Raw genomic sequence first — 27,811 nt, 5'->3', positions numbered from 1 at the left:
TGCAGAGTTTCGGAAGGAAAAGTCAGCGTTATGGATGTGACAAAATTCCGTTATGGATGTGACGCGTCTGAAATAGACATGGCATATGTTTAGAAAATCAGCAATTTAACCACCATAACCCTTTGAAAAACTCTCTAAATATCAGCTAAAACTATCAAAGTTCTTAAATAATACTTAGGATGGCTATTGTTTTGCTGTTTTGTGGATTTTAGCATACATTTCTGTGGCTTGTGGCAATAATATAGAATTGTACATGATCAAAGTTGATTTTAGCTTGGGTTTTACATTATAAGAAAGAAAGACTGACAGGGACATATTAGGTTGGTTACAAATTGGTTCAACTTATTCACATCTGTAAAATACAGGCCTAGGTGAGATCTCTGGGAGTGGTTTTGATGTATTACATGTTGCTTTATTTTTGCATGGTGAGGTTGACATTTACATGGAATTGCCCCTCTATTAACTATGGAGGGACCAAAAATTTATCGCCCTCAACCTGTTCGAATCCCAACACGAGCTTAACCGCAAGTCGGCGCTGTCAGCGCAGCAGTGAAGTCACTTTCCAGCCGGTGTAGTATTCATCAGTAGTGTTAAAATGGTCAAGCCAGTGCTATCTATCGAGAGCAAGTAGCACAGGCGACTCTTCTTCCACGCCGCTCGCGACAGTATTTTTCACTCAGACTTAAGTATTCATTTCCCTGTAAATGATTATTGATGCACTTTTCACGCTGAGCAAGAAGTCAGTGAAGCTCCCATTTCTGATTGATTGCATGTTGGTTGTGCTCTAGAAATGTCAGGGCTTTAAAATGTCTGCCATTACATAAATATTCAGTGATTATGCTTAATTAACCAGCAAGAAACTAATCGTGTGCAAATATTTTCACAGTGATAATAGGTTAGAAATGAATGTGACATATATATCACGGGGCAGCACGGTGGTGTAGTGGTTAGCGCTGTCGCCTCACAGCAAGAAGGTCCGGGTTCGAGCCCCGTGGCCGGCAAGGGCCTTTCTGTGCGGAGTTTGCATGTTCTCCCTGTGTCCGCGTGGGTTTCCTCCGGGTGCTCCGGTTTCCCCCACAGTCCAAAGACATGCAGGTTAGGCTAACTGGTGACTCTAAATTGACCGTAGGTGTGAATGTGAGTGTGAATGGTTGTCTGTGTCTATGTGTCAGCCCTGTGATGACCTGGCGACTTGTCCAGGGTGTACCCCGCCTTTCGCCCGTAGTCAGCTGGGATAGGCTCCAGCTTGCCTGCGACCCTGTAGAACAGGATAAAGTGGCTAGAGATAATGAGATGAGATATATATCATGTATACAAATAAACTTTTCTTTTGCTTGTTCACTGATATTTCTGTCGTATTAATGGCTGGTATAACTCCATTAAGCCATAAAAGTTTTAACGTTATCTCTGATCTCAGCTTTTCCTTTCTTTTTCTCCTAGTGATGAGTCGCAGTATTGTGCGCCAGAGTAAGTTCCGGCATGTTTTTGGTCAAGCTGCGAAGGCAGAGCAGAGTTACGATGACATTCGGGTTTCCAAGGTGACGTGGGACAGCTCGTTCTGCGCAGTCAACCCGAAATTCCTGGCAGTTATAGTGGAGTCCAGTGGCGGAGGAGCCTTTTTGGTTTTGCCCCTTTCAAAGGTAAGAAGAATAAGTTGTTGTAAATGAGCAAATCCCCACAGCTGTTCTCCAAAACTTTCTCGACTGGAAAGTTTTTCAAGAAGAATGGAAGAGTTATAGTTGGGTGTCCACAATCGTTTGGACGTATAGTGTGTCTTGATGGATGGTGAATCCAAAATGGAGTCACGTTTGCTTGGGAGCATCTGGAAGAAGCTTTGGTGAGAGATGAATTTAACCGCAACCTCTGAAAGAACAACTTCTCCCTTGTTCCGAGTGAAATCATGGACTTTGAGTTTGAATGGAACATGGTCAAGTCTGTTGATCATAGAGGCAGCTGCAAGAAGCTGTCATCAGAAGACTGTCATGGTGGTCACTCTCGGGTGCATTGGTGGTGGACATACTTCAACTGAGATGTACAGGAGAGTCAGAAGTGTTGGAGCAAAAGTAGTTGCTGGGGGGGAAAAACCCTCTGGCATGGGAAGAGTTTGGAAAGGTCATGGAAAAAGATGCTTTGGCAAACCATTCAATACGTCAAGAGGGGGGAGGCGAGTCTATGCACAGGCCCCTCACGGAGCATGTGAGGGGTAGTGTTGATTTCTACTGAAGATACTTTTCAGGAAGCAGTGACGGAATGCTCTCATAATTGCTCAGGTGGAAGAATCTCATACCAAGTTCCCATAACATCAACGATCATTGTTACCTGGTATTGAATGAATGATTATTCAGTCCTGATAAGTGATTAGCAGTCTTAAGAGTCGTAAGATGCTGAAACTCATGCCTTTCACCCAGCGCTTCTCCAGATGTAATCTGTAGGCTGAACTATTTCTGTCCTACACGTACATTACCTCTTACTTGTTAACACCAGCTGGTTATTTGAATGTCAAATCTGTAAGCGAGCGCTAATTGTATATTATGAGAACGTCACTGATCACTGGTAGATCAGTATAACGGAGTGTGCTTTCAAAACCTGTTCTCCAGTCCCTTATATGGAAGCTCGCTATTTTGTGATCGTGACCTTGTGTCCATATCAGACCATGATTAAGTAAGGCTGATGAGTGGGTATTATTGGAATATAAATACAGTTCTCCTTGTTTTTGGAAATGCAGTATGCAGACTCATTACACAGACACATGAGCATGTAGCAGCAGGGCTTAACAGACACCCTATAAATACCCTGCCTGCTTTCTCACCCGGCCCAGTTCCAGAAAGGTCAGAATAAAAACTGCCTTTTCATCGCCTCGTCACAGGGTTATAAATACGCACCAGGGGAGTAAGGAGCCACAGCAGCAGGAGCAGCCCAGGAAAGAAACTCGCGCACACACACGAACCTGGTATCGGTGGAATTAGGACAGTTTGTTTTTCAGGGTGTGTAATTAAACCAGATCTACATTCTTGTGACATGCTGTTATAGCCGGCAACGCTAGTTGCAAGATAAATGAGACAAAGTCAGAACAGGTTTGGGGTTTTTGTTTTTTTTTAATTATAAGTTAAATCATAAAAAGAAAAATGATAAAGTATTCAAAAGAATGCAACAAAAGCAAGCCAACATGGGCATGGTGACCATTCAACTCCACCGGCTGTTGAATGGCCAAAAATATCCCAAACTTTGAATATCCCAGGGAGCACCATGGTTTAGTGGTTGGCACTGTCGCCTCACAGCAAGAAGGTTCTGGGTTCGAGCCCAGCAGCCGACGAGAGCCTTTCTGTGTGGAGTTTGCATGTTCTCCCCGTGTCTGCATGAGTTTCCTCTGGGTGCGTCGGTTTCCCCCACAGTCCAAAGACATGCAGTTAGGTTAACACGGGGTGGCTGTGGGCTGAAATGCCCTTGAGCAAGGTACCTAACCCCTGACTGCTCCCCGGGCGCTGTAGTATTTCTCCCCACTGCTTTGGGTGCGTGTGTGTGTTCACTGCTTCAGATGGGTTAAATGCAGAGGATGAATCTCACTGTGCTTGAAGTGTGCATGTGACAAAAAAAGGTTTCTTCTTTCTTCTTAAATCCATTATAGCAAAATGGAAAGAATGTGTCACCACTACAAACCTGACAAGAGAAGGCTGCCCACCAAAACTCACAGACTGGGCAAGGAGGGCATTAATCAGAGATGCAACAAAGACACCAAAGATAACACTGAAGGAGCTGCAAAGATCCACAGCGGAGATGGGAGTATCTGTCCATAGGACCACTTTAAGCTGTACACTCCACAGAACGGGGCTTTATGGAAGAGTGGCCAGAAAAAAGCCATTGCTTAAAAAAAATCACGTTTGGAGTTTGTCCAGCATGTGGCAGACTCCCCGAACACATGGAAGAAGATTCTCTGGTCAAATGAGACAAAAATTGAACTTTTTGGCCATCATGGGAAACGCCATGTGTGGCACAAACCCAAAACCCTGAGAACACCATTCCTACAGTGAAGCATGGTGGTGGCAGCATCATGCTGTGGGGATGTCTTTCATCTGCAGGGACAGGAAAGCTGGTCAGGAATGAAGGAAAGATGGCTGGCACTAAATACAGGGCAATTCTGGAGGAAAACCTGTTTGAGTCAGCCAGAGGTTTGAGACTGGGACGAAGGTTCACGGTCCAGCAGGACAATGACCCTAAACAGACTGCTAAATCTACACTGGAGTGGTTTAAAGGGAAACATTCAAATGTCTTGGAATGGCCTAATCAAAGCCCAGACCTCAATCCAATTGAGAATCTGTGGCATAACTTGAAGCAGTTTTGCCTTGAGGAATGGGCAAAAATCCCAGTGGCTAGATGTGCTAAGCTAATAGAGACATACCCCAAGAGACTTGCAGTTGTAATTGTAGCAAAAGCTGGCTCTATAAAGTATTGACTTGGGGGGCTGAATACCTGTGCACACTCCAGATTTCTGTTTTTTCATCTTATTGTTTGTGTCACGATAAAAAAAAATGTGACCTTTAAAGTGGTAGGCATGTTGTGTAAATCAAATGGTGCTAACCCTCCAAAAATCCATTTTAATTCCAGCTCGTAATGCAACAAAACAGGACAAACACCAAGGGGGATGAATACTTTTGCAGGGCACTGTATGTGTTTGTTGAACATCTCATTCCAGATTTATTCCCTTTTGCTGTTATAATAAGTTCCACTCTTCCCTTCTGGCAAGGCTTTCCACTACATTTTGGAGTGTCACAGTGGGGATTTGTGTTCATTCTTTTTCAGCCAAAGGGCATTAATGAGGTTAGGCACTGATTCGGGCGAGGAGGTCTGGGGTGCAATCAGCAGTCCAGTTCATCCCAAAGGTGTTCCTTGGGGTTGAGGTCAGGGCTTAAGAGTTCTTCAAGACCAAATTTGGCAAACTGTGTTTTTCATGGAGCTGTGTGCTTTGTGCACAGGGGCATTGTCATGCTGGAACAGGTTTTGGTCTCTAATGCCCCTTCTCCACCAAAGCAGTTCCAGGGCTGGTTCGGGGCCAGTGCTTAGTTTGGAACCGGGTTTTCTGTTTCCACTGACAAAGAACTGGCTCTGGGGCCAGAAAAACCGGTTCCAGGCTAGCACCAACCCTCTGCTGGGCCAGAGGAAAGAACCGCTTACGTCAGCGGGGGGGCGGAGTTGTTAAGACCGACAACAATAACAAGACCGCGAAAGATCGCCATTTTTAATCGACGAGAAGCAGCAGCTGTACAAACGTGAAGTCATCCATTATTATTGTTGTTGTTGCTGCTGCTGCTTCTTCCGCGTTGTTTTGCTTCGATATTCGCGCCAAGGTTTATGCAAACGTAGTGACGTAATGACGTATACAGCGACGTAATGACGTGGCTTCCCTTAGCACCGCGAGCTATGGAAAAGCAAACTGGTTCTCAGCTGGCTCGCAAGTTGAACGAGTTGTGAACCAGCACCAGCACTGGCCCCGAACCAGCCCTGGAACTGATTTGGTGGAAAAGGGGTATTAGTTCCAGTGAAGGGAAATTGTAATTCTATAGCATGCAAAGACAATCTAGACCAGCGGTTCCCAAACTTATTTTTCCGCGCACCACCTTTTTCATCTTGACTTTGTTTGCATACCCCCAATGCCCGACACGTAAAAAAGTGCAACACATTCTATTTATATAAGGCACCAAGTTTAATGAAATTAGAATACCAAAGTCAAAACGCGTAACAGGTCTATGAGCTCTCTCCTTCAGAAGTATGGAAAACAATAAAACACGAAGAACAAGGACAAACAAGCTCACAGTTTGACAAAAATAGGGGATTTTCAAATTCAGTGCAGGCGCAGCGGTCTGGGACAGTCTGAGAGAGAGAGAGAGAGAGAGAGAGTCACATTATTATGCGGCAATTTTCAATTAGTTTTGGGGAGGTTGCGTTTGGAGGTTAAATGGGCTACTTAGCCATATTAATGCGACGGGTGGGCCTGCACATCTTTTAAAAGCTCTCCAATGTCTGGTGGGATTGTTGACAGTTTAATGCGCAAGTCCTTCTCAACAGCATCCAATCTTTGCGATTCTGTAACTGGCCAGATAAGATGCCCGTAATGCGTTTTTAGTCGATCCACTTGAATGAAACTGTAGTTGTTTCTGGCTGTTTTTTTAACTCATCCAATTTTGTTTGAAAAAATGTTGGGGTGTTTGGTGTTAAGGTGGCGACGTAGGTGAGAGGGCTTCAGTGTGCTGTTAGACAGGACCTCACTGCACACCACGCACTGAGGCTTTGGACAGTCTGCATCGCCAATCCACGTGAAGCCCAGCCCCAGATATGACTCATCGTACTTGCGTTTTCTTCTCCACGTCTGCCCTGTCTCATTCACTCTTTTGGCGCTCTGTGCTCCACCTCCGCCTTCCTCCACTTCATTCTCCCGCATTCCATCCTTACTACCTGTCTCCTGCTCGATTGCCTCTCTCTCTGTTTCTGTCGCCTCTTCTTCTCTTTCGTTGGTTTTATTGCTTAATAACTTCCCTGGTTTTAGCCAGTTTTCCATCTTAGCATTATCTTCCACAAAAGACAAAATTATGCTAGGTGCCGGCGCCAAATATTTGACAGGAAATTACGTGGATATACGTTGGGCAGCCTGTATTTATTTTTCAATTAAAACTTACATCCACAATTGAAAAGTGACAAATGGTTTCTTGTCTAACATAATTTTAAATTGGGTTTTTTATTATGAATGACCTTGTTTATTTATTAGTTAGCAAGTTAACTTTTTTAAAACCATAGATCCGTCATTGCCATTTTAATGTCTCGTACCCCCTAGCGGCAGCTCGAGTACCACCAGTTGTGCGCGTACCACAGTTTGGGAATCCCCGATCTAGACAATTGTGTGTTTCTTTAATTTGTGGCAACAGTTTGATGAAAAACCACATATTGGTGTGTGATGTCAGATGTCCGCATACTTTTGATCATATAGTGTATTTACTTACAAGTAACGTGATCACAGAGATCATATAAAGATATTTGAATATTTCCAGAATTATGTGACACCATCTGGGGCAATAGTGTCCAGAATGATGATGATAATGGAAGGTTTGGATTACTAAAAAAAATAAAATAAAATAAACCGATTCAACTGGCTTCATTATGTTTGGCTTAATTTCTGCTCATATAAATTTGTAGAAACCAATTATTGCTCTACCTTGTGTTGAACATCGCTGTGGTTGGTGTTCTACGTTACAGGTGGGGCGTGTGGATAAGAACTATCCCCTGGTGGTGGGACACTCTGGGCCTGTCCTGGACATTGACTGGTGTCCCCACAATGATAACATCTTGGCAAGCGGCTCTGAAGACACCACTGCCATGGTAAACCTTCACCCTGCCTTCGTCTATATGTCTACGTCTCGAACATTTCTCACATACTCTCTCCATCCATCTCAGAAAAACAGACGCGTACACAAATCTGTTGGAAAAGTGTCCCAGTTTGTTTGTACCTTTGCATTGCATTGCGTTGAAGATGTATTTGGCCGAGACTATAATACCGTCAGTGGCCCGTTCTATAATTGCGGGTCCATTTCAAGTGTCGACCTTGTCAGTCGTCGTCAACTCTGTTACCGTCAAACCGGGCAATCCATTAAACAGAACTAACGATAACAGAGTTGACGCTTCCCACCATTTTGCGTCTTAACTCCACACTGCTAATCTCAAACGAGCTCACACGCGGCATGTATAAAAACAGAACGTTATGGATTTTAATCACATTATTGTATTTTTTTTTTAAATGAGTGAGAGATTCGCGCCGATATCACAATAATAGAGTTGACGAATAATTAATCTACTGTTGGTGTAAAGTCCTCAACATTTTGTTCAAATTAATGAGAGAAGAAGAAACATAACGTACTTCACCTGCCTTTCTGAAGTTTCCTGCCAGAGGAAGTGACATCACTCGGTGCAGGGGCCATGCGTGTTATTAAAAGTCTTTCTTTGTGGATTTTATGCGATTTTATAACAGAGTTGATGAGAATGTTGGGACGGATAAAAATACTTTTTTATGACTGAAATTTCACATAATACAGAAAGTAGACTTTCCAAAAAACAGATTATTGGACTGAATCAGGGCGGCACGGTGGTGTAGTGGTTAGCGCTGTCGCCTCACAGCAAGAAGGTCCGGGTTCGAGCCCCGTGGCCGGCGAGGGCCTTTCTGTGCGGAGTTTGCATGTTCTCCCCGTGTCCGCGTGGGTTTCCTCCGGGTGTTCCGGTTTCCCCCACAGTCCAAAGACATGCAGGTTAGGTTAACTGGTGACTCTAAATTGAGCGTAGGTGTGAATGTGAGTGTGAATGGTTGTCTGTGTCTATGTGTCAGCCCTGTGATGACCTGGCGACTTGTCCAGGGTGTACCCCGCCTTTCGCCCGTAGTCAGCTGGGATAGGCTCCAGCTTGCCTGCGACCCTGTAGAAGGATAAAGCGGCTACAGATAATGAGATGAGATGAGATGGACTGAATCACTTCATGTTTATTCGAGTTGAATGGATGAATCAGGAGTCGAAGACCGCCAGTAACGTGGGGGGGAGGGGTGGGGGTCATTTAGGTAATGTTTTATGAATAAATTGGGTCTAAAATGTATGTCAAGCATTGCTATTGGCGAAAGTGTGTCATATTATTGTTCAAAACTGATTCAGTAAAGACTTCTTTTGTGAAAAATAACAAAAGGTTTATCTCGGAGATGCGAAATGTATCCCGAATTCTAGAATGACCTGTATACTTGGGCATCTATGACCAAGTATACAGATAAAGTCCAGATAAAGTATGAAATGACTTTATCTGGACTTTTTTGCATGAAACAATTATATTACTGATCACGACCGATGAATATCAGGTCCGTCGTGTTGCAAAATATTACAAACATCCCTGGTATGCACGCCTGGCGCAGGAAGCGCACATTCAGCTGTCACAGTGAGGGTGTGCTCATACACTGACATAGTGTTTCTGAAATGTTAAGGATGACATTCACATTATAGAATAGATATAAAGTTACATATTACATATAAAAGACCACTTATTCAGACGAAAATCATAACAAAAGCTGCCAGCGATTTCCTGCAAAGTCTCCAGAAGAACTATGGCTGTGATGCGAAGAAAAATATCCCAGGCAATAGTCTCTTAAAACTGTATAATGTGTACCGAGATCTAGTAATTCATTTCTAAAATTGGTCAGTTTATTGCGCCAAGGAGGTTATGTTCTCGGTAGCGTTGGTTTGTTTGTTTGTTGGTTTGTCTGTTAGCAACATTACGGAAAAAGTTATGAACGGATTGCTCTGAAATTTTTTCCAGAGGTGTGACTGGGCACAAGTAAATTTTGGCGGTGATCCGGATCACCTTCTGGATCCCGGATTTTTTTAAAGGATTCTTGGCGGAGGTCTGCGCTCTCCGAGTGCTTTTCTAGTTTATTTATTTTTTTAATGTAGAAAATATTTGAAGGCATCTTTTGCTTTACAGGTGTACTTTTACAGCATCTGCCTACGCTGTGCTCTGTAACAGCTCCATAGTCTTGTTACAACGAGACTCTCATGTAACACGTGGTTATTTTCAGATATACTTAGATCATGAATAATGTAGAAAAGACTTACGCAGGTGTAAAGAAATGCTGTCGACCAAAAATGGCTTAAAAATAATGAAATGAAAGGTTTCAACATTAAAAAAATAAAATACAGTAAGCAGTAAGCCATAATAAATGAAACGAAGTCAGTATTTGGTGTGAGATGACCCCATCTCATCTCATCTCATCTCATCTCATTACCTCTAGCTGCTTTATCCTGTTCTACAGGGTTGCAGGCAAGCTGGAGCCTATCCCAGCTGACTACGGGCGAAAGGCAGGGTACACCCTGGACAAGTCGCCAGGTCATCACAGGGCTGACACATATGGGGCTTTTCCACTACCAACGCGGCTGAGTTGGGCTGAGCCGTGCCGTGCTGAGTTGGGCTGAGTCGAGCTGAGTGGGGCTGTTGGGGCTGCATTTCGACTACAACCGCGCTGAACCGTGCTGGCTGGAAGTGGGTGGACACATTGGGTGGAGTTAGCGAAAGTGGGTGGACGTCACGTGATGTCGTTAGGCGGCACAAACAGTGACATCAGTGAGCTTTTAAGCGGTAGTCTCACGACCCAGATAGTAAACAATAAACATGGAGGACATGGAGTCGTTAGTGTTGCTGGTCTTGGTGCTGTGGCTCGTTGTCACCGACAACGCCAACAGATACTGGCAAGAGTGTATAGATGAGGCGAGGCGCATAAGGCTTCAGAAAGAGAGGGAACTTCTTCCATCTTCTAGTTTTCTGATCTTCTTCTTCTTCTTTGTCGTAATTCTTCTTCTTCCTGGTTTACGGTTGTGGCAGCGGGGGCGTGGTCAAGCGCCGGTCTGTGACAGGAGGGCGGAGTCAGGGAAGGTAAGTGGCAGAATCACGTCACCTGAGAGCAATTAACCTGTTTGTGTGTCTTCCCAGTGACTGCACCCTATATCAGGAGGGAGAGCGAGAGCAGATGAAGCTCAACCCTGAACCAGACGCCAGTTGTGTGTGTGTCTCTGTGAAAAGTATTGTTAGACTGAAAAGTGTGGCAATAAAGCCAGTTTATAAAACCTGATCTCTGTCCTGCCGTCCTCTGTGCTCCACCCACACGTAGGGTCGCTTACAGTGGTGCCGAAACCCGGGACAGTGGAGCACCAAACCCGCAGCCCCATGGAATCCTCCCCGTTCGCCGATCTGGTCCACGCCCTCGCCACGGCTCAGCAAAGCCAGCACCAGGCACTCGTCACGCTCCGAAAGGAGCAGGAGCAGCGCTTCGAAGCCCTGGTGCTGGCCCAGCAGGAAGATCGCGAGGCGTTCCGGCATCTCCTCGCATCGGCGGGATCCACCAGCGCTCCGGCCGCGGGCCCGTCTCCCCTCATTGTCACCAAGATGGGCCCGCAGGACGACCCCGAGGCGTTCATCACGTTGTTTGAACAGGTCGCCGAAGCCTCGGGGTGGCCGATGGAGCAGCGCGCGGCGCGCCTCCTCCCCCTGCTCACGGGAGAGGCACAGCTGGCCGCGCTACAGCTCCCCGCCGACCGCCGGCTGGCCTACGCGGACCTTCGCCGGGCCGTCCTCCAGCGCGTGGGGCGCACACCGGAGCAACAGCGCCAGCGCTTCCGTGCGCTGCGACTGGAGGAAGTCGGCCGGCCGTTCGCGTTCGGCCAGCAGCTCCGGGACGCCTGCTGGCGGTGGTTGAGGGCCAACGATTGCGACGCCGAGGGAATCGTCGACCAGGTGGTACTGGAACAGTTCATCGCCCGCTTACCAGCCGGAACCGCGGAGTGGGTCCAGTGCCACCGCCCGGCGTCGCTGGATCAGGCAGTCGAGCTGGCGGAGGATCATCTGGCGGCTGTCCCGGCGGCAGGACAGCAGATGGCATCTTCTCTTCTCTCCTCTTCTCTCTCTCTCTCTCCCCCTCCTCCTGTGTCCTGTCCTCGCCCCATTCCCCCTCCGCGGAGGCGGGGGCCGGCACCCCCCCAGCCGGCCCGCCGCACCCGCGGTGCCCTCCCGTTTCTCCCTTCTGTGTCTGTCTCTCCCCCACCTCAGGTGAGTGAGCCCCAGATCACCGGTGCAGAGGGAAAGCCCGGGCCGGTTTGCTGGCGCTGCGGGGAGCCGGGCCACCTTCAACAGCAGTGCACGGCAATGGAAGTGGGCGCGGTGGTTCGGATCCCCGACGCGCCAGAGGCCGCCCTCGATCGGGCCGGAGCGTATCGCATACCGGTGAGTATCCAAGGGGCTACATATCAGGCGTTGGTGGATTCTGGTTGTAATCAGACCTCAATTCGCCAAAGCCTGGTTCAAAACGAGGCATTGGGGGAAGCACAAGGGGTGAAGGTGTTATGTGTGCACGGGGATGTTCACAGCTACCCTTTGGTGTCGGTCCACATTATTTTCAGAGGGGAAAAATTTATAGTGAAGTAGGCGGTTAATCCTCGCCTTACCCACTCTCTAATTTTGGGGACTGATTGGCCGGGATTTTGGGGTTTAATGACACGCCTAGTTGAGAGTGGGTCCTGCCATTTGACAGGGGGAGGTCCCGGTGTCGCTTTGGCGGGAGCAGCTGTCACAGAGCCGTCTACGTCATCTCCGCGTCAGAGTGAGGAGCCGCCGGCTCCTCCTCTCTCTCTTGGGGAATCCCTCGCGGATTTCCCATTAGAGCAGTCGCGAGACGAGACTCTGCGGCATGCGTTTGACCAAGTGAGAGTAATCGATGGTCAAACGCTCCCGCCGAACGCCACCCCGTCCTTCCCCTACTTCGCGATTATGAAGGATAGATTATACCGAGTGACGCAGGACACTCAAACTAAAGAGCGAGTCACGCAGCTTTTAATTCCGAAGAGCCGCCGGGAATTGGTATTCCAGGCGGCTCACTTTAATCCCATGGCCGGACACTTGGGGCAGGATAAAACACTAGCCCGAATAATGGCCCGTTTCTATTGGCCGGGGATTCGCGGCGATGTCCGTAGGTGGTGTACGGCATGCCGCGAATGCCAGTTAGTAAACCCAGCGGCCATTCCAAAAGTGCCTTTGCGCCCTCTACCGTTAATCGAGACCCCGTTTGAGAGAATTGGGATGGATCTCGTCGGGCCATTAGATCGGTCAGCATGAGGGTACCGCTTTATATTAGTTCTGGTGGACTATGCAACGCGATACCCGGAAGCAGTGCCTCTGCGCAATATCTCAGCACGCAGTATTGCCGAGGCACTCTTCCGCGTCATCTCCCGAGTTGGAATCCCGAAAGAGATTCTGACTGATCAAGGCACTACGTTTATGTCACGAACACTGCGCGAACTGTATGGGTTATTGGGGATTAAGCCGATCCGCACCAGCGTGTATCACCCACAAACGGACGGTTTAGTGGAACGATTCAACCGCACCCTCAAAAATATTATTAAAAAATTCGTAAGTGAGGACGCACGTAACTGGGATAAGTGGCTCGAACCCTTGCTGTTCTCAGTGCGAGAGGTCCCCCAAGCCTCCACGGGGTTCTCCCCGTTTGAATTATTATATGGGCGTAAGCCGCGCGGCATCCTGGACGTGCTGCGGGAAAATTGGGAGGAGGGACCTTCACAAAGTAAGAACGAAATTCAGTACGTTATGGACCTGCGCGCAAAACTCCACACACTCTCACACACCTAACTCAGGAGAATTTGCGGCAGGCCCAGGAACGGCAAGCCCGCCTGTACAACAAGGGTATGCGCCTTAGAGAGTTCACTCCGGGAGATAAGGTACTCGTACTGTTGCCCACGTCGAGCTCCAAATTGATCGCCAAGTGGCAAGGACCCTTTGAGGTCACACGGCGAGTCGGGGACGTCGACTATGAGGTGAGGCGAACGGACAGGGGTGGGGCGCTACAGATTTACCACCTCAACCTGCTTAAACTCTGGAACGAGGAGGTCCCCGTGGCGTTGGTGTCGGTAGTTCCAGAGAAGGCGGAGCTGGGGCCGGAGGTTCAAAAAGGGACATTGGCATCACGTACCTCTCCGGTCCCCTGTGGAGACCACCTCTCCCCGACCCAACTCACGGAGGTCGCCCAGTTGCAGACCGAGTTTTCGGATGTGTTCTCGCCCCTGCCCGGTCGCACTAACCTCATAGAGCACCACATAGAGACGCCCCCGGGGGTGGTAGTGCGTAGCCGCCCTTACAGGCTACCCGAACACAAAAAAAAGGTGGTTCGGGAAGAACTTCAGACCATGCTCGAAATGGGCATCGTCGAGGAGTCCTACAGTGACTGGAGCAGCCCGGTGGTCTTGGTACCCAAGGCCGACGGGTCGGTCCGGTTCTGTGTGGACTATAGAAAAGTCAACGCGGTGTCTAAATTCGACGCGTACCCAATGCCTCGTATTGATGAGTTGCTCGATCGACTCGGCACTGCTCGCTTTTATTCGACACTGGATTTGACGAAGGGATATTGGCAGATCCCCTTGACTCCACTTTCCCGAGAAAAAACGGCCTTTTCCACACCGTTTGGTTTACACCAATTCGTCACCCTTCCGTTTGGGCTGTTTGGGGCGCCCGCGACGTTTCAACGGCTGATGGACAGAGTCCTCCGCCCTCACGCCACGTATGCAGCAGCATATTTAGATGACATAATCATCTATAGCAATGACTGGCAGCGGCACCTCGAACATCTGAGGGCCGTCCTTAGGTCACTGAGGCGAGCGGGGCTCACAGCCAACCCAAAGAAGTGTGCGATTGGGCGGGTGGAAGTACGGTATCTGGGCTTCCACTTGGGCAACGGGCAGGTGCGTCCCCAAATTAATAAGACTGCAGCAATTGCGGCCTGCCCGAGGCCCAAGACCAAAAAAGGGGTGAGACAGTTCCTGGGGCTGGCTGGCTATTATCGCAGGTTTATACCTAATTATTCGGACGTCACCAGCCCGCTGACTGATCTCACTAAAAAGGGGGCACCAGATCCGGTCCAGTGGACGGAGCAGTGCCAGCGGGCTTTCTCAGAGGTAAAGGCTGCACTGTGTGGGGGGCCACTTCTACACTCCCCTGACTTTTCTCTCCCTTTTATGTTGCAGACCGATGCGTCGGACAGAGGGCTGGGGGCGGTTTTGTCCCAGGAGGTGGAGGGGGAGGACCGCCCTGTCCTGTATATCAGCAGGAAGCTGTCGGTGCGTGAGGGGCGCTACAGCACCATAGAGAAAGAGTGTCTGGCCATCAAGTGGGCGGTTCTCGCCCTCCGGTACTACCTGCTGGGGCGCCCTTTCACCCTCTGTTCGGACCACGCGCCCCTCCAGTGGCTCCACCGCATGAAAGATGCCAACGCGCGGATCACCCGTTGGTATCTGGCGCTCCAACCCTTTAATTTCAAGGTGGTCCACAGGCCGGGGGCGCAGATGGTCGTGGCGGACTTCCTCTCCCGTCAAGGGGGGGGGAGTCGGCTGCAGGCCGGACGGCCGCCCGGCCTGAGTCGGGCGGTGGGGGTATGTGGCAGCGGGGGCGTGGTCAAGCGCCGGTCTGTGACAGGAGGGCGGAGTCAGGGAAGGTAAGTGGCAGAATCACGTCACCTGAGAGCAATTAACCTGTTTGTGTGTCTTCCCAGTGACTGCGCCCTATATCAGGAGGGAGAGCGAGAGCAGATGAAGCTCAACCCTGAACCAGACGCCAGTTGTGTGTGTGTCTCTGTGAAAAGTATTGTTAGACTGAAAAGTGTGGCAATAAAGCCAGTTTATAAAACCTGATCTCTGTCCTGCCGTCCTCTGTGCTCCACCCACACGTAGGGTCGCTTACAACGGTGTTTACAGATCCCAGCGTGCTCGCGGGGCGTGTGTGGGCATGTGAGGACACTCCTCCTCACCAATCAGTGCACAGGGGAGTGTCTCCTCATGCCCCTAGCCCCACTCGGCTCGGTTGGGCTCACTTCAGCCCCACTCCAAAACCGTGCGAGTTTTGGGTGCTGAGTAAGGCTGAAGTGAGCTCAGTCGTGCTGTTCTGAGGTAGTCGAAACGCGAGCCGTGTTGGGCTGAAGTGAGCTGAAAAAGGGTAGTGGAAAAGGGCCAATAGACACAGACAACCATTCACACTCACATTCACACCTACGGTCAATTTAGAGTCACCAGTTAACCTAACCTGCATGTCTTTGGGGGAAACCGGAGCACCCGGAGGAAACCCACGCGGACACGGGGAGAACATGCAAACTCCACACAGAAAGGCCCTCGCCGGCCCCGGGGCTCGAACCCAGGACCTTCTTGCTGTGAGGTGACAGCGCTAACCACTACACCACCGTGCCGCCTGTGAGATGACCCTTTGCGTTAAAAAAAAAATAGTAGCCTCAGGTCCAGTGGGTGCAGTTTGATAAGGAAATGAGCTGTAGGTTTTACTGAGCATCTTACAGAACCAGCCACAGTTCTGCAGTTAATTTTGCACCAAAACCCAGTAGCCTTCATAATGTTTTCTTTTTTAATCTGAAAAATGCTCTCTTGTGTAACATGCTGCTCAGATATGAACATTTTTTTCTGTAACATTTAATTTTGTGCTGAAAAAATAAACGAACGTTTGGAACTCTAAAATGTTTTTGTAATGTTTTGACTCGATAATGTAGAAATCATAAAATAGAAATCTATAACAAATTTGTGTGGGGAAAAATAAAATAGCAGGCCTAAGACTTGCATAATTAGCCCTTCATGGTACGCTCTTCCCCTGAGCTCACAAGCCAAGAAGTCGGATCATGATAACACGGGGTCTAACCAGACTTCAACAGATAGATTTTTGTTTTTTTTGATGTGATCCGATTTAAATAGAGCATGTAAAATTGTTCGTACCTTTATTAAGCTTTGTCATTTTTTTTTATGCAGGTATGGCAGATCCCAGACCACACTCCGACCCGACCCATCAGCGAACCCATTGTGGTGTTGGAGGGCCACTCCAAACGTGTGGGCATCGTTACCTGGCACCCCACTGCCCGCAACATCCTTCTGACTGCAGGCATGCATGCTGCTCTCATATGCATCTCTCAGCTCATCAATCTCTTGTGTCAGCATCTGTGTTTTGATCCATGTTGTCCATTATGTGTGTCACACACAGGCAGTGATAATCTGATCATAATCTGGAATGTGGGCACCGGAGAGCCATTGATTTCAATGGAAGATCACCCAGACCTCATCTACAACGTCAGCTGGAACCACAACGGAAGCCTGTTTTGCACAACTTGCAAAGACCGCCGTCTTCGTGTTTGTGACCCTCGCAAAAGAGAGGTGGTGGCTGTGAGTATAGAGAAAGAAAGAATGACTTACTTCAGATATCAACAAATCAAAGATGGAGATCACAGTAAAGCCAGATTATTTAAAAAAAAAAAAAAAAAAGACATCTAAAATTCTCAGTGTGTTAAATTTCAGTGCGATCGCTGATGCGCTCATCTGAAAGCCACCAGTAGGATGACTTGAAACTCACAGGACAGCTACAAATACAATAGTGGAAGAAACATAAACAGAACATGCTAATGGACGCAAAATTATCCTTATTATATGCAATCGTGTTTCCTGCACGAGCTTGGAAGCAGAAGAGAGTCATCATCTTAAATCGCAAATTTATCACCAGAGTATCTTCATCGTAATTAACAGTTATTCCACGAAATCGAGTCGTACATGAGCTGATAGCCGACGAGGCGCATAGCACCGAGCTGGCTATAATCCGCCTACGATGAGATTGAGTGGAATAACTGTTTTATTCTATCCACATTCACTGGATTTTGAGAAACAGAGCATTTTTATTTTTTGCAAATTCGATAAATAAAAACTTAATACAAAACGTCCAACAAAATCATTTCTGCTTAGAATGTAACAAACCGGCGAAATGACAGTCGCTATTTGTGAAAAATGCGATGATGATGATGATGATGATAATTCTTGGAAGAAAAAAGAGATAAGTTCTTACCATTTAAATACTTTTATTCCATATTTTGTTGCCGTTTTTTGTATTTTTTTGGGTTTTGTTTTCAAGTAGTTTTTATTTCGTCCTCGGTTGGTTCAGCAACACGGTCCACCATTTTGTTTTTCTCTACTCACGGTATATGAGCCGATATCCTCGTAGCAGAGTAGCCAATCAGAGCGCGCGATTGCTCATATCCAGTGAATGTGGATAGAATAAAATTTGATATGCAGAACCCATTTTTCGGATTCGGTATTTTATTGCGATCATTTCATACAGCGTGACGAATAATCATCTTAACAGACTGCTCAAAGTGGTCAAGAAACTGCTGCCTCTCTGGCGCTATGATGTAAAGGGGGTGTGTTATACAGTGGTGCTTGAAAGTTTGTGAACCCTTTAGAATTTTCTATATTTCTGCATAAATATGACCTAAAACATCATCAGATTTTCACACAAGTCCTAAAAGTAGATAAAGAGAAACCAGTTAAACACATGAGACAAAAATATTGTACTTGGTCATTTATTTATTGAGGAAAATGATCCAATATTACATATCTGTGAGTGGCAAAAGTATGTGAACCTTTGCTTTCAGTATCTGGTGTGACCCCCTTGTGCAGCAATAACTGCAACTAAACGTTTGCGGTAACTGTTGATCAGTCCTGCACACCGGCTTGGAGGAATTTTAGCCCGTTCCTCCGTACAGAACAGCTTCAACTCTGGGATGTTGGTGGGTTTCCTCACATGAACTGCTCGCTTCAGGTCCTTCCACAACATTTCGATTGGATTAAGGTCAAGACTTTGACTTGGCCATTCCAAAACATTAACTTTATTCTTCTTTAACCATTCTTTGGTAGAACGACTTGTGTGCTTAGGGTCATTGTCTTGCTGCATGACCCACCTTCTCTTGAGATTCAGTTCATGGACAGATGTCCTGACATTTTCCTTTAGAATCCGCTGGTATAATTCAGAATTCATTGTTCCATCAATGACAGCAAGCCGTCCTGGCCCAGATGCAGCAAAACAGGCCCAAACCATGATACTACCACCACCATGTTTCACAGATGGGATAAGGTTCTTATGCTGGAATGCAGTGTTTTCCTTTCTCCAAACATAACGCTTCTCATTTAAACCAAAAAGTTCTATTTTGGTCTCATCCATCCACAAAACATTTTTCCAATAGCCTTCTGGCTTGTCCACGTGATCTTTAGCAAACTGCAGACGAGCAGCAATGTTCTATTTGGAGAGCAGTGGCTTTCTCCTTGCAACCCTGCCATGCACACCATTGTTGTTCAGTGTTCTCCTGATGGTGGATTCATGAACATTAACATTAGCCAATGTGAGAGAGGCCTTCAGTTGCTTAGAAGTTACCCTGGGGTCCTTTGTGACCTCGCCGACTATTACACGCCTTGCTCTTGAAGTGATCTTTGTTGGTCGACCACTCCTGGGGAGGGTAACAATGGTCTTGAATTTCCTCCATTTGTACACAATCTGTCTGACTGTGGATTGGTGGAGTCCAAACTCTTTAGAGATGGTTTTGTAACCTTTTCCAGTCTGATGAGCATCAACAACGCTTTTTCTGAGATCCTCAGAAATCTCCTATGTTCGTGCCATGATACACTTCCACAAACGTGCTGTGAAGATCAGACTTTGATAGATCCCTGTTCTTTAAATAAAACAGGGTGCTCACTCACACCTGACTGTCATCCCATTGATTGAAAACACCTGACTCTAATTTCACCTTCAAATTAACTGCTAATCCTAGAGGTTCACATACTTTTGCCACTCACAGATATGTAATATTGGATCATTTTCCTCAATAAATAAATGACCAAGTTATAATATTTTTGTCTCATTTGTTTAACTGGGTTCTCTTTATCTACTTTTAGGACTTGTGTGAAAATCTGATGATGTTTAAGGTCATATTTATGCAGAAATATAGAAAATTGTAAAGGGTTCACAAACTTTCAAGCACCACTGTAGCAACACAATTAAAATAGTAGAAAAGTATATTTTTGAAAAATCAAATCAATATCCTGCGTTTTTATTCTCATTAAGACAAGGAGACTCACATCGTGAGTTCTATTTGCAGTCGGATCATACCAAAGACTATCATAAAAATGGTACCTTCCGCCATTTGGTGAGGCGCTGCAACACAGATGTGAGTACAGAGTCAAACTCTTGCGGTTACCAGAGGACCGGCCCTCCACTGAAACCCTAGCTATGTAATAGGCAAGAAGCTGATGGCTATGGAAGTGGAGATCGACGCCGTTTGATGTCCCTTAAGAGCCTGGTTAGTACTTGGATGAGAGACGGCCTTGGAAGACCAGGTCCTGGCATGGGAAGAACTTTGACTTTTTTTTTTTTAAAGACAAGGAGACTGGAAAGTTTCATCGTCAGACTATACTGCATTTGTGACGTCCACATCTGCACCTGCCATGAACTCCATCTCCATTGATCCTCAGCCAGTTCACATGGCCCTCAGTCACAAGACCTGTCCACTGTCCCAATCTCCAGACTTCTAATCCTGTATCCAGTCACACGCACTGCCTTTAGATAACCTCAGCTTTCAGTAACTTTTGACAAATTTGCAGAATTTTGCCTATGACTTGAGAATTTTATAGAATTTATACCTATTGTGACACTGCAATTATCAAAATCATCATTAGGAAGTATAATTGGGGGGGAAAAGGCCACCAGGTTGGTCTCTTGTTCTCACAAATCGGTCACAAAAAGTATCGAAGGCAGAGTTTTCATTTAGACGTGTTTATCTGATGTCTATCTTTGTCCTTGCAGGAAAGATTGGCACCACATGAAGGCATCAGGCCCATGAGAGCCATCTTCACCAGAGAGGGGAATATCTTTACTACAGGCTTTACCAGGATGAGCCAGAGGGAGCTTGGCCTCTGGGACCCGGTAGGAGGACACGTCCTACTTCTCAGAAAAAATGTGGTTAAAGTTTCCATCCATGTATTGATCGTGTTAAGAGAAGTGTATTATCATAACAGACCAATGTATAGTATTTCTGTTAATTTTCTACCAAATGTTCTGTCAAATCCTCGAGAGCACAAAGTTCATGATGCATTTTAATTTTAGTTGTTCTTCATTGCAGACGAATTTTGAGGAACCCATCGCACTTTTGGAACTGGACACAAGTAATGGGGTCTTATTGCCCTTTTATGATCCAGACACCAGCTTGGTATATTTGTGTGGTAAGGTACGTGAAGCACTTGAGCTTGTTTATATAACGCTCAGCAGTGTATCAGGGGTCTAAGTCTGTCTTCCTCGTCTCTACCTCCAGGGGGACAGCAGCATCCGTTATTTTGAGATCACAGATGAGCCACCTTATGTGCACTACCTCAGCACATACAGTAGCAAGGAGCCACAGCGAGGCATGGGCTTCATGCCCAAGAGAGGAGTTGATGTTAGCAAGTGTGAAATTGCCAGGTGAGTTTGAGCTGATTATGTCCAATTGGATGTTGATGTGTGTCTTGTATTAAGATCTACACGCACCAGCTTCTTTAATAGGAACATCTGGACAGCTGTTGATATCATGGATAACAATTGCATGAGTTTTTCTGATCCAGTTTGGGTGTAGCCTCAGATTCCTGTTTGGGCTGGCAGGAGCAGAACCTGATTTCGTCTTCTTCTTGTGTGTTCTGAGCTGCTTTTCTGCTCACCATGTTGGCAAAGAGTGGTTGTTTGAGCTAATGTAGCCTTTCTGTCAGTTCGAACCAGTCTGGCTTTTCTTCTCTGACGTCTCTCGTCAGTGAGGCCCTTCCACCCAGAGAACTTCTACTCAGTGAAGGTTTTTATTAGCTCATCTGGCTGTAGGCCAGGCCAGATGAGTTTATGTGATCAGGTGTCATCCGTCCATTGTCTGTCCATAATTTACAGAAATCGCTACTCCTCCTACAGGATTGATCAGATTTTGATCAAACTCACATACAGTGTTCCCTAGGTGGGTGTGCATAAAAGTTGTCAAGATGGTGGTGCCACCCATCATATTTACGATTTTATGGCCGTCTGAAATCTTTGGGCGACTCGTCATATTAAACACTACTCTTCGTAAACTGCTGAGACATTTTCACTGAAACTCACCCAGAAGACTCTAAAGACATAGTCCAACAAGAACTGTTCACCAGGTGGCGCCACCTACCACAGATGAGGCTACAGAGGGGTCACGTGCAATTTCACGAAAATTGCGGCGACTCCTACAGGAGGGATCAGATTTTGATCAAACTCGTATAGAATGTTCCCCAGGTTGGTCTGGATAAAAGTTGTCAAGACAGTGGTGCCACCTGTCATATTTAACATTTTTATGGGCGTTTTGAAAATTTTGGGTAACTCGTCACACCAAACACTACTGTTCGTAAACTGCTAGGACATTTTCACTGAAACTCACCCAGAAGACTCTAAAGACATATTCCAACAAGAATTGTTCACCAGGTGGAGCCACCTACCATGGATGCGGCTACACAGGGGTCATATACAATTTCACAAAAATCGCTACTCCTCCTACAGGATTGATCGGATTTCAAACTCGCACACAGCAACAGTGGCCAGTATGAGCTCCAGCCTCATTGAGGCGATTTTTGGTTTTTTTTGCAACATTCTTTCAGAAATCTTGATACTGTGGTACGTGAAAAGTCCAGGAGATCATCAGTTTTTGGCACTGAGATGACATTTTTCTCCATTCTAATATCTTGATGTGAACATTAACTGAAGCTCTTGACCATGAATTGGTGAACTGCTCTGCTGCCACATGATTGGCTGGCTGGATGATTGGGCATACTGTCGCTATACTCTTTATGAGAAACCGAAGAAAAGATCTTCTGTTGATGTCAGATAGGTTTGTATCAAGGCTTTAGGACTCAGGCTTTCATTCTGTGTTTAGATTATACAAGCTTCATGAGAGGAAGTGTGAGCCTATCATGATGACAGTCCCGAGAAAGGTAAGTCCATTCATGCAAATATGATTCACCAAACACGAATGTCATTTATATAGTGTAACCGTATGAACAAGGAGCTCGTTTAATGTCACATTAAAGGCATCACATTAGTTGAGTCCTAAACCAGTCCTAATGATCCTTCTTTCTTCTCCTCCAGTCAGATCTGTTTCAGGATGACCTCTATCCGGATACAGCAGGTTCAGACCCTGCACTAGAGCCTGAAGAATGGTTGGAGGGGCGAGATGAAGACCCCATCCTAGTCTCACTGAAGGATGGCTACATTCCTCCGAAGAGCAGAGAGCTAAAGGTGGCCAAGAAGAATGTTCTGGACACCAGGCCTGCACCTCGCAGGAGCATGTCGTCTGTCGATGGAAGCAGCTTGCCAGTGAGTCCACTGTTCATCTTTCACTCATATTTCATTCCACTCATCATCTCTTCACCCTGTTCCTCCATTTAAACTGAAAAGGAACCTTCCTTTCAGAGCTTTGTTTTCCGACCTGTACACTGCTTCCCAGTTCTTGTTTCTGGTCTTCTAAAACTTTTTTTTTCTCATTCTGTTCTTCTTCCTTGTTCTTATTCTCCTCCTCCTTTCTTCCATCGACTGTCACTCCATGCCTTTCTTCTTTCTACTCTGCTGTTCCTCCTGTCCTCTCCTTGCTAGCCTCAGTTGTTGGAAAAGCTTATAGAGGAGATTCAGAGTCTGAAGGCTGCAGTTCTCTCTCAAGAAAAGCGAATCTGTGACTTGGAGAATAAGCTCTCCAAGTACACCAACGGCACTGTCTGAGTGATTTTCAGTAAAGCACAATCAGCCCTGTACACACTGCCCAACCACCCCAACTCACCCCTTCATTTATATATATATATATGCACATACATGTTCGTCATTACCACAGCATTCACTCAAGTGCGTTCATGACTAAACGAATAGTCATGAGCAATAGTTACATTTAAAAAAAACACAAAAAAAACTTTACTAATTAATGCCTGACATCTCTCCGAATGCTATACAGGTGGCACCTTCAAGCCAACTCGCCGCCACCAATTATCCAATCAGAGGCAGCACAATGCATAAAATCATGCAGATACAGATTGGAAAAACATCACCTGTCCAGTTTCAGTGCCCACTATAGCCTCAGATTGCCGTTCTTGGCTGACTGGAGTGGAACCCAGTGTGATCTGCTGCCCATGGTTTGACATATCCTTACATGCTTTTCTGGTCACCATGGTCGTAAGGAGTGGTTATTTGAGTTACTGTATACTTTGTCAGTTCCATCAGAAATGCCTGCGAAAAATCACGGACATAAGATGGCAAGACAAGGTCTCCAACCTGGAGGTCCTGGAGAGATGTGAACTGCCCTGCATAGAAAGTCTGTTAATTCAGAGCCAGCTGCGTTGGACAGGACGCATCATCCGCATGGAAGACTCCAGGATACCCAAGAAGATGTTGTATGGTCAGCTGAAACAGAGACACCAAAATCCTGGAAGACCATACAAACGCTACAAGGGTACCTTGAAGACAAGCCTCAAAGCCTGTGACATAGACATTGACTCTTGGGAATACCATGCTCTTGACCGCCTGCACCGGAGGCAGTTGTGCTCTACCGGCATCAGAGCTTTTGAACAAAAAAGAACACTGGCCATAAAGGAGAAACGATAGTGGCGCAAGCAAGGCGCACCTCCCACAGACGTCTTCCTCAGCAACACCTGTGGGAAATCCTGTTTGTCAAGAATTGGACTCTACTCCCACATGCGGACGGACTCACATGAACAAATAGTCTGATTGCCTACTCATCTGTCGGCCCGACAGGAGACTCCATCATACTTTCTGTCAGGTTTAACCAGTCTGAACAGTCTCCTCTGATCTCTCTCATCCAGAAGATGTTTCCCATCCACAGAACTGCTGCTCACTTGATGGTCCCCCCCCACCGTTCTGTCTAAACTCTCGAGACCGCTGTTCATGTGATCAGCAGTTTCTGAAATACTCAAACTGGTACCAGTGGTCAGTCACTGCGATTCTGATGTGTTGATTTGAACATTAACCGAACCTCTTGACCTGCATGAGTTTATGCGTTGCATTGCTGCCACATGGTTGCCTGGTTGGATAATTGCATAAATGAATGCGTATTAAGATGGCTGCTAAGTATATTTATGCAGGTTTCAATCAGACAATAGTCAAATTCAAACTGGCACGTTCTCTTTAGGAGCCACGGTATGAATGCACCATTGGATGCCAGGAGTGAACCATAGGCCTAGACCAGAATCAGAACAAAACTGGTCACATATTAATTGGAATTGAATTGTATCATACTGTTTCATAGCAGATTCAGTGATCTTGTTAATTATTCTATCCACGTTCACTGGATATGAGCAATTGCATGCTCTGATTAGCTACTCTACTACTAGGATATCAGCTCATATACCGTGAGTAGAGAAAAACAAAATGGCGGAGCGCATCAAGTCAGATATATTACTTTATCAAGTATTTAAAAGAAACAGAAATGGGTAAAAGAATATAGGTTTTTTTTCCTCCCCAATATCTCCTGTTCCACACTCCAGTCCAGTTGGTGGCGGTAATGCACCTTTAAGTTGGTTTGCCAACCACCAAAAAACCCTGAAGAAGAAGAAAATGGTGGCGCGTGTTACCGAACCAACCGGGGACAAAATAATAACTACTCGAAAACAAAACCCTCAAAAATACAAAAATCAACAAAATATGCAATGAAAGTATTCGATGGCAAGAACGTATCTTTTTATTTTTATTTTTCAATAATTATAGTCTCATTTTTCACAAATTGCTACTGTCATTCTAAGCGGAAATGATTTTGTCGGACTATTTGGATGAAGTTTTTATCTATCAAATTTGCAAAAAATAAAAATGCTCTGTTTCTCAAAATCCAGTGAACGTGGATAGAATAAAACGCTCAATCTCGTCGTACATGGCTTACAACCGACTCGATTTCGTGGAATAACCGTTAAATATCGTATCACTGCATTAAGAATCCACATCATCTGGAATCATGTGTAAGCCTGAGGTTTAGACCCCTAATAATCACCCAGCATCTCCTCTGTGAGGTCTTCTCACTGTGGCTCCTATGGAAATGTGCTAAAATCTGGCCCTTCCATTTATCCAGCACCGACACTCCCATTTATCCATGTTTGACCAACATGAAAGATCTCATGCGGCTCTCAAAATGTAAATATTCTTTTAGAAAATAAAACTAGCAAGATATCGAAACCAAAGAACATAAAAAGTTGAGTTTTGTGTGTTCTATAAAGTTGTGAGAATGATGGTATCAATAAAAACTTCTTTTTGTAAAAAAAAAAAGTTTATCTGGTTGTTCTTACACACACACACACACACACACACAGTATATGTAGTTCTATATCAGCTGTTATCTTGAAAGCAGTAAAATACATCACCGAGGTGTCTACAGCGAGACGTGACTTCAATAACAACAGTATGAAACAGAAATGTAATTACGTGATGGAGAAAAATAGTTTCTACACGTATTGGTGTCAGAAAACAATACTACTTGATTTTTAATTGGGACTGAATAGTTGTGCCTCACCAATCACTACACTTCTGTTCAAAATTTATAGTTAAATGTGGGGGATGGAAGCGGAGTTACTCAAACAATGAAGCACATTTATTAGCTCATCTGTCCATAAGGCCGTGAGCTGTTGCCATGGCGTGCTGTCTGTTGTCTGTCTGTCATCCACAATGCAGTTAAATTGTATCTCCTCTGTCAGTTCTCCACGGATTTCCGTTCCAATTGATTTGTTTGAAAGAACTCATCACTTCGCACAAAACTTGGTCGTTGTTTTGTCAAATTTTTTTTATCCCCCACTGGCCGAAAGGCCTGAAGGGGGATTATGTCATGGCGATTTCCTTCCTTGCTTCCGTCTGTCTGCCCCTCCCTCCCGGGAAGGGTGCTCACCTTCTGAAATCAACTCCTCTCACAATTTTTGGAGGAATTTCACGAAACTTGACAGGATCCTTTGTTATATGTTGGTAATGTGCATATTGTAATTTCGTTTAATTTAGTTGCATTTTACCAGAGTTATCTGTGGTTGGTAGAAGAGAGCAACTGGACTTGCTTGAAAAGTCTTGAAGACGTTTCGCCTCTCGTCCGAAAGGCATCCTCAGTTCTGTCTGTCTAATAGGGAGTCCAGTTGCTCTCTTCTACCAACCACAGATTACTATGTACCTGGATGACTGAGTATCTTCACAGATATGTTTCTACGCACTTTGGGATGAGTTCCCTTCGACTGGTGCGGGAGTATGAGAGGACTTCCAGAAAACTGGCAGACATCTTAGCCAGAGAGGATCGTTCATTTTTGTCAACCTGGAACGACCATCACTGAACAGAGGTGGGGTCTATGACATCTATCAGCCACCTACAATGCAGCCATCAGCATTCTGATTCGGATTCTGTTATGATCCATGAGGGGATAAATACTTGATACTCCCTATTAGACAGACAGAACTGAGGATGCCTTTCGGACGAGAGGCGAAACGTCTTCAAGACTTTTCAAGCAAGTCCAGTTGCTCTCTTCTACCAACCACAGATTACTATGTACCTGGATGACTGAGTATCTTCACAGATATGTTTCTATGCACTTTGGGATGAGTTCCCTTCGACTGGTGCGGGAGTATGAGAGGACTTCCAGAAAACTGGCAGACATCTTAGCCAGAGAGGATCGTTCATTTTTGTCAACCTGGAACGACCATCACTGAACAGAGGTGGGGTCTATGACATCTATCAGCCACCTACAATGCAGCCATCAGCATTCTGATTCGGATTCTATGATGATCCATGAGAGGATAAATACTTGATACTCCCTATTAGACAGACAGAACTGAGGATGCCTTTCGGACGAGAGGCGAAACGTCTTCAAGACTTTTCAAGCAAGTCCAGTTGCTCTCTTCTACCAACCACAGATTACTATGTACCTGAATGACTGAGTATCTTCACAGATATTTTACCAGAGTTATGGCACAGTTGCCAGCAGGGGGGATATTGTGCTCTTGTATGCTAACGGGTTAGTAATTAGGCCAAATTAACTAACTTTCCAGGCCTCTCACTAGAATTGTATCTCCTCTTGTAGTTCTCACCCGATTCCAGTTCTGATTGATGTTTTGGGTCGATCTTCCCTTGGGGAACAAAACTCGGTTGGTTGGTTGTTGATTTTCTTGTAAACAATTTGTTTACAACTTTATTTTCAGTTAAGTAGTGTCTCCTCTCTCAGTTCTCAATGGATTTCAGTTCTGATTGTTTTATTTGAAAGAACTCGACCTTCTGCACAAAACTTGGTCATTGTATTGTCAATTTTTGCAAACAAATTAATGCTTAGGTCAACTTCACACATTTTCTTCTGACTAGAATTGTATCTCCTCTCTCATTTCTTATGTGAATTCAGTT

At 45.9% G+C, this 27,811-nt stretch overlaps 1 protein-coding gene across 1 annotated transcript in view; it reads left to right on the top strand.

Moving 5' to 3' along the window:
* Positions 1-25,672, top strand: part of coro6 (coronin 6) — a 44,062-nt gene extending 18,390 nt beyond the window's left edge. The window contains exons 2-11 of the mRNA XM_060936403.1: positions 1,441-1,640; positions 7,243-7,365; positions 16,368-16,497; positions 16,597-16,775; positions 20,233-20,352; positions 20,549-20,653; positions 20,738-20,883; positions 22,334-22,391; positions 22,546-22,773; positions 23,050-25,672. Of these exons, the coding sequence (XP_060792386.1) occupies positions 1,443-1,640; positions 7,243-7,365; positions 16,368-16,497; positions 16,597-16,775; positions 20,233-20,352; positions 20,549-20,653; positions 20,738-20,883; positions 22,334-22,391; positions 22,546-22,773; positions 23,050-23,172 (1,410 nt within the window). The 5' untranslated portion in view covers positions 1,441-1,442 and the 3' untranslated portion in view covers positions 23,173-25,672. The remainder of the gene's footprint in view (positions 1-1,440; positions 1,641-7,242; positions 7,366-16,367; positions 16,498-16,596; positions 16,776-20,232; positions 20,353-20,548; positions 20,654-20,737; positions 20,884-22,333; positions 22,392-22,545; positions 22,774-23,049) is intronic.
* The last annotated feature ends 2,139 nt before the right edge of the window (positions 25,673-27,811 follow it).

This window comes from Neoarius graeffei, chromosome 12 (assembly GCF_027579695.1).
Source record: "Neoarius graeffei isolate fNeoGra1 chromosome 12, fNeoGra1.pri, whole genome shotgun sequence".
In the NCBI taxonomy this organism is placed as follows: domain Eukaryota; kingdom Metazoa; phylum Chordata; class Actinopteri; order Siluriformes; family Ariidae; genus Neoarius; species Neoarius graeffei.
This window is presented reverse-complemented; position numbering and strand designations above follow the sequence as displayed.